The sequence below is a fragment of the Corylus avellana genome, chromosome ca10 (genome assembly GCF_901000735.1).
Source record: "Corylus avellana chromosome ca10, CavTom2PMs-1.0".
Classification (NCBI taxonomy): Eukaryota; Viridiplantae; Streptophyta; class Magnoliopsida; order Fagales; family Betulaceae; genus Corylus; species Corylus avellana.
The window spans coordinates 9,577,057-9,585,005 of NC_081550.1; the positions used below are offsets into that span (position 1 = coordinate 9,577,057).

Genomic DNA, 7,949 nt, shown 5'->3' on the forward strand with positions numbered 1-7,949 from the left:
AGGGATGCCCATAGGCCCCGATCAAAAATGAATTCTAAAAAGTCCAACATAGCTGGCGACTGTATGGAATCACCTGGTCTTTCACACGGATAACCACCAACATTAAATTCACCCCCAATACGTCACAACAACTCCCACCAACTCGTCCCAAAAGCATTCCTTGTCAACATTATCATTTGGGTCATACACACCCGCAAATGCATATTCAAAATTATCAATAACACTACCGATTTTTTTTTTTTTTTTGATAAATAAGTAATTCATTGAAAAGCGCAGAGGGGAGTAACCCTAGTACACATGATGTATACAAAGAAAAGCCCTACTAAAGGCAAAAAGAGGAACATAAAGACAAAAATTGAGGCATAGTAGAAAACGAAGACATTAAAAGCGTCCCCCCAATGAACAGAATATGGATAAACAGCTTTTTGAGCTCATCCAGCGTCCTTTCTTGATCTTCAAAACATCTTGCATTCCGCTCTCTCCGAATAATCCACATTAGACACAGCGGAGCTATTCACCACACCTCCTTTACTGAACTATTACCTCTTTGACTGCGCCATTGCCACCCTTCCGGCCTTGACCCATGTGACATCAAAAAGAGTAAATAACAACACACTACCGAAAAATTCTCCACACGATCCTCAATCTTCTCCACCACCTACATGTCCCATATTAACAAAATCCCTCTTGAAGCCCCTCTCAACCCCAACTATTATCAGTCCACATGATGACAACCCTATAAACGACGAATCACCTCCATAGAAATATACTCTAATTTTGTCCCCTGTAAACAACCAATATTTTTTTTTTTTTTTTGATAGGTAAAAATGTATATATCAAAAACCCTGTAAACAACCAATATCCGCTTCCAATCTCTAAGAAGCCTTCTAATCCTCAACCTTTTGTCCCTCTCATTCAATCCTCTCACGTTCCATGATACAATCTTAAGTTTCATAAGGAATAATTAGAACCCCTCCACTTTCCATTCACTCTATTAGAGTGAACTCCCTTTATGTCATAATTAACTAAACATGTCAATCTCTTTAATTAACGGTTGCCTCTGTTAGATGGCTTAAAACATGAACTAGAAAAATTAATCAAACCATTTTGATGTCAACTTGCTTCGATCACAATAAACAGAGCCAGCAGTTGACCCTTAAAACCCTCACACGAGGGCCACACTACGTGACAAAAAATTTCACCAGGTCAACCACCCAATCTGAAGACACCAAATGAGGCATTCCCTGTTCTTCAATCACAGCAAGTGGATGGACTATCAATGACTCACTTCCCTTAACCTCCTCCCCAAGATAAGTCACCACTGCCAAAGAAGGATTATTCACATCCCCACAAATCATTATCAATCTCATCTCCCAGCAAATAATATGCATGCACCAACTTTGAATTCTGACCCTCATTGCTCCCTTCCCCGCCCCGTTCTCCAAAGAAACCGGAGAGTTTCTAGAACAACAATTCATTGGAATGTTTTGTTTATGCACCTTGTGCATGATTGGGAAGTGGACTTGGCTTCGTGTTTCGAGGAGTTGTATTCCCAAAAAGTTAGATATGGAGGTGAACAAATTTGTTGGGCTCCATCGATAAGGAAGACATTTGAAGTGAAGTCTTACTACCAGGTATTGTCCACTCCGGTATAGGTCACTTGTCCTTGGAAGACTATTTGGAAGGCTTAAAGCTCCCCAGAGAGTGGCTTTCTTTGTGTGGACGGTGGCACTAGGGAAAATCTTAACCTTGGACAATTTAAGTAAGGAATATTGTGGTGATGGAGTGGTGTTGTATGTGTAAGCATTGTGGAGAGTCAATCGACCATTTATTCTTGCATTTTGAGGTTGAAACCGAGATATGGAAAGCAATTCTTTAGCTCTTTGGTGTTGATTGGGTTATGCCTCGCAGGGTGAGTGGCTGTTTGGGAAGTTGGAGGGACACTTGGGTAACCATTTTGCATGGCACATATGGAGGATGGTTTCATTGTGTGTGATGTGGTGTTTTTGGCGAGAGCAGAATGCGCGAAGTTTTGATTACCGCGAGAATGGCTTGCTTGAGTTGAAGAAGTTGGTGTATTCATGGAGAATGGCATGGCATATTTCGCATGTTTCTACTTTTTCTAAATTCTAGATTTATGTTCTTCTTTTTCTACATATTAGGGGTTCTCTGGTATACTTCCAGTGTACATGGGTTGCGCCCATCTACGCTTAGTTTGAATATACATTATTTATCAAAAAAAAAAAAGAGGACCATTATTCCCTTCTCCAAAATCTAATGCCTATTTCAAAATTGATCACCCACCTTAAATTTCTCAATGAAGTACGAATCTACCTTATGTACTAAAGAACTTCCACAGGATAGGCCCACCTTTAAACACCCATTCAACCGCAACCTTGACTCTCCATTGCTAAACCCTTAACCAACATCAAAATCAAAACCCAAAGAAACCCCTTGTATTAAAAACCCCTTTGTTCTCATTGTCAATGAGTGTCTTGCTAATAGAATTAGATCCGGTGATTCAGGTGTGTTGTACAAGTAGGATATTAAAAAGGCTTATAATCATGTCAATTGGAAGTTTTTGTTGTATATGCTAAGGAAATGCGGTTTTGGGGAGAAATGATGTAATTAGATAGCGTATTGTATTTATTTGGTACGCTTTTCTGTTTTGGTGAATAGCAGTCTGACCCCTTTTTTTAGTAGTTCTCGTGGCTTGAGATAGAGAGACCATTTGTCTCCCTTGTTCGTTATTGTTATGGAGGTGGTAAGTAGAATGATTTCTACTTTAGTGAATGGAGATCTCTTACCAGGCGTAGGGTTAAGGAATGTTGGTGCCTTCAACATTTTCCACCTTTTGTTTGCAGACAATCCTTATTTTTTGCGGGGCAAATCCATATCATCTTTATAACTTGTGTTGCATGTTCTTATGCTTCGAAACAATTTCAAGTAATGTTGAAGGTTTGGCTAGCATACTGAGGTTGTAGGGTCTCCTCTCTACCTAAGAAATATCTAGGTCATCCGTTGGGAGCTTTGTTTGAGGACAAATCTATATGGGATAGCATCATTGAGAAGATAGAGCATCATTTGGCTAGATGAAAGGAAATGTATTTGTCAAAAGGTGGGAGGGTTACCTTGATTAATAGTACTTTATCTAATCTACCTACCTACTTCATGTCTCTTTTTCATCTCCCGGTTGGTGATGCCACTCACATAAAGAAGCAACAGCGGGACTTTTTATCGGGTGGTATTGTTCATAACACTGTCTTGTCTTATGCAGTGTATTTGGAGGGAAATAAATGATCGGAGTTTTGAAAACTGTGAACAGACAGTGGTGCAATTTAAGGATTTTGTCTTCAAAACTCTTTATCACTAGACAGCTTCCTTTCATTTTGCGATTTCTAGCTTTCTTGTTTTTCTTGATCTTTTTTCTTCTTCTAGTTAGGTGTTTCTCTTGTATAGTTCTTGTGTACTTGGGTTATGCCTTTTGTGCTTTTTAATAAATTGTGATTACTTATCAAAAAAAAAAAAAAACATTGCAAATAAGCCACAAAAGTTAAAAGCTCTAAGTTGCCAAAAATTGAAACCGACTATAAACAGCAACTTAACCCATTATTATAACCGCATCAGTATTAAAAAAAAGTGATGCTCAACCAAATGTAGATGACAAAGAGTGGATTATCTCAAGCACTAATCACTTTTTGCAAGTCTCCAAATCATTGGCATTGCCACTTTTCACATGGACTTGCTGACAATAACCAAATAGATATTTGGACTCAGATCTAAACAAATCAACTAAAAACTACATTACTATCAATGCATAACTCATGCAAAAACAATAGAAAGGACAATAAATGAAACCTCATCCAGAAGTGAAGCACAGAACATGATTAAATACTAACCTTTCAGTATTCACTACATTGGAAGCATCACTATAACCACCACGGATTGGATCCCAATCTGCAAAAGGAATAGAAGCAAGTAGGCTCTAAGTAAAAAAACTAGCATATAAAAATAAGACGTAATTGTAGCCATGCAATAAAAAATTTGTTGCCCGAATAACCTTTTTTTGTTAAGTAATGAAAGACTTTATTGAAAAAAGTAAGGCGCCCCTAAGTACACATGTCATATATATAGGGAGCTCCCACAAGCCCAAAACCCAAGCAACAACAAAGTCACCCACAACCCAACCAAACCATCAAGCCCACAACCCCTAAACCCACCAGACAATAGAGCCCACAACCCTCAAACACTAAAACGCGTGAGCCTTACTTTTCTCATGCCTAGATGATGATCCCTTCACATCATGGATAATAGAGCATTCCAAATTCAGAACTTCCCTACAACCCTTACCCTTCCAAGGGGTATCCTCTGTTAAGTCTTCGATCCCCTCATCCCCAGACAAAGCACAATCTAACATAGTGACAAGGGGGAAATCACCCACAGGATACGGTAATTGTCCATCCTCCTCAACCCAAAAATCTCCATCCTCCCCATCACTAATCCACTCTGTCATCTACATTTGGATATGTTGCCCAAATACCTACTCGATGCATACTACGCTGGCTGCATAATGCTATGCCACCACCACCAAAGACCTGGGTACATTAGCTTGTTGACTTGTTGGCTTGTTGGGGAAAGTAACTAAGTGGTACGAGAGCTTTTCTTCCTTAGAGGCACTACCATTATGCATTATGTGAACCATATAACTCGAAAAAGTAACAAAGAATTGGAAGGAAAAGACCAGCCCTTTGAAGATATTAAATTGAGATGTCTTAAGACCTTATTTTCTTGTTTCTTATTTCATCCAGGCTTTAGAATTCTAGTTTCTACTACTCCAAGTTCTTTGCTAGAGTTTCTTGATGTTATTATAGGAACTAGCCTATATCTCCTTGCTTTATTTCCTTTCGCTTGTTTTTTCTTATGGAAGTTCATTCCATAAACTTCTTGTGTGCTTGGGTTGTGCCCACCCAACAATGATGCTTATTACACCAATATCATGAACATTAAAACTCCATTTGTATTCAATAATGTAATCATGACTTTCACATGAACCATCCATGGTGAAACTTGCACCAGATTGCATAAGCCCCATGCCCATCTAAGGCGCCTGGCAACCAAGTGTCATGTTAACAATCAAATGCAAGCCACCACATAAAGAAAAATAATGCATCCAAGAAATCTCACTATTGTAAGAATCCTATTAAATTGAAGTGAAAACGCACTATGATCTCTCCATTACATACCAATTATAACCGTCCCTTTAGATGTAATTGACTAGGCAAGTATCTTGCAACAAAGTGAACTACAAGAACATTTCCTTCTTGGGAATGCCTGAGCTATCGCTCATATTAATAAAGGTTAATCAAGTATGTACCACCTTCATGCTTCTTCAACACCATATTGTTTTGGATGGTTAAATTTTCTATGAAACATATAGGAAGTCTTCAAATCAAACAGCCTAGAAGAGTATGATTGATGGTTTTTTATACTAAATCTCCTATCTAGGATACACCTCATCAGGAAACCAAAGTGACTAAATTTATGTTCTAGAGAATGCTTACTTGACGTTGGTCATTGTATGCAAGTTGTTCCTTTCACTCAATGGCTGAAAATTTTCCAATTACTCGGTGAACACAAGATTAAATGTTTCATATTATTCATAGACTGTATTTATACACGCGCATATAGTCTGAAAAAAGTGGAGCAGTTACCACTCGATGGACCGCCTTGATAGCCACCAGATGATCGACCCATGTACCGGCCATTAGGCCTTTCGTCAGCATACCCAGGCCTTCCCCCCATCTCACGATCATATCCGCTAGCATAATCATAACCCAACCTATGCAATCAAAAGATCAAAGCATTAATTTTTTTTGCTGTTGAATAATTTGGCACAAAAAGGCCAGCTAAGAGTAATGCTATATGCAAGACTCCCATCCTCCTAAAAGTGATGTGGCCTTTAAAATCACTATTGGATCAAAATTTAATAGTAATCCATCCCCAAATCCAATAGTAAATTTAAATCCCACATCACTTTTAGGGGGATAAGAAGGGAATAGGAGTCTTGTATATAGCATTACTCTCCAGCTAAAAGCCAAAAAAATTATGAATCAAGTTTTAAAGCAACCAAAAATGATAGAGTAAAAATATAGGAAAATCCAATCTATAAACACAATTCATATCCCAGACACAAGCATAGATTACAAACATAACAATCACTTTCAAGCCTTGACAGATGGTATCGAAGCAAAATGAGTACTGCACTTATGCCAAAAGGCAACTTCAATTGAGCCCATCTTTTCTTTAACAGTTCAATACTTATACATATTTCTTCCAAATACCGCTGGTCCTCTCTCACATCCATGCTTTCCTTTTAACTAAGATACTGTCTTAACCAATTAAGACATGTTACCGTTTAACTAAGATACTTCATTGAAGAAGCATCATAAAACTTTGTCCATCGATAATTGAATTCAATAATTTAGCTCAATCTGATAACAATGGCTCCACCGTCGATAATTGCTCAATTATGAATCTCAATCTGCTAAAAGAATATGTAAAAGGATAAGAACTTGAATTCACCAACCCTTACTTTCATTTAATAAAAAAAGTGAAAACTGAATAAATTTAGGTTCATTTTCCTTCTCTTTCCCTTTGAATCCTCTCAGCAACAATATCTTCCCATTGGCTTCTCTTTTGCTTAGCCCTCTCAGCATCCCAAGAGAACCCAATCTCCCACTTGATAGTTAACAGAAAATCAATGTATAATTCCACACCCTATAGACTTCGTTTCCTTCTAATTTTTTTGAAAGAAAAAAAAAAAAATTATTTCAAAACCAGATAACTGCTTTAGCTAGGTTCCAAAAAGTGTAACACATAAGACCCAATACTTCAATTCCTCGCAGTAAGCAAACAGAACAATGTGGCAAGATTCAATTAAAATCATCAAAACCAAACAAAATACTCAAAATGGCATCAAAATCAATCACACCTTCTATCGCCGGGTGCAAAGCCTTCCCTAGGGCTCCCTCTCCTCCCATCATATCCTCCATCATCCCTCCTCGAACGCTTATACGGAGGAGGCGGCGACCGTCGGGGCGGCGAGTGCCTCCGATCCCTATAAGGCTGCGGTGGGGGGCTCAAGCTGCTCCGCCGCTTGTACTCCCTCTCCCTTATCGGCGGGGGAGGCGGCGACCGGTTCCGGTCATAGTAGTCAGCTCGGCGGTTCGGTGGCCGGTCGAGGTCTCGGTCGTCTCTTCTCTCTCTCGAGTCTCGCTCCCGTCGTCTCTGCGTCTGCTGAGGCGGCGGCGGAGGCGGTGGTGGCTGGTCCTCGGTGGATTTCTCCTTTTGTTCGCCGCTGCCGTCCAGCGATTCGACCGGCATGTTCATCACTTCGGCCATGGTCGGGTGAATGAAACCCTAGGAAGAGTCTGGAAAGACGAAATGGCAGAGTGGTGTAGCTGTAGGAGAGAATTCGAGGCTACTGCTGGGTCCGGCAGAGTCAGGAGTGCAGTGTGAAGGATGAAAATGGCAGCCTCCGTTTGTTTTGTGAACTTTCAGTGCGATATTTTAGGCTAATGACATTTTTGCTCTTTGATATCAGATCGAGGGTACTTTGGTCGTTTGCAAAATTGGATATACATAAATTGGAAGCTGCCACGTCCTCCGCAACTTATAGCACAAGAAATGAAAAGTGCTGAGAGTCTTATTTAACACGTATTTTTTTATAAATTAAATAGATCAATTATTAAATTTGTGTAGTTTAGCATTAACTTATGTAAGATTTACATAAATCCATAAATTTAATAGTTAATTTATAAGATAAGATAAAAAAAATAAAGAAAAAAATATTGAAACATAGCATTTCTCAAAATGAGAAATAGTTACAAATCATAATAAAAAGTGAATAGTATGCCTTCTGGGCATGAGGATAAACTACTTAGTCCGTC

The 7,949-nt window shown here is 39.0% G+C and overlaps 1 protein-coding gene across 1 annotated transcript in view; it reads right to left on the reverse strand.

The window, feature by feature from the left end:
• The window catches only part of LOC132163415 (serrate RNA effector molecule-like), a gene marked incomplete at its 3' end in the record, with an annotated part of 15,304 nt that extends 7,731 nt beyond the window's left edge, over positions 1-7,573 (reverse strand). The window contains 3 exon segments of the mRNA XM_059573697.1: positions 3,900-3,957; positions 5,712-5,839; positions 6,992-7,573. Coding sequence (XP_059429680.1) covers positions 3,900-3,957; positions 5,712-5,839; positions 6,992-7,401 — 596 coding nt within the window.
• Positions 7,574-7,949: the final 376 nt, after the last annotated feature.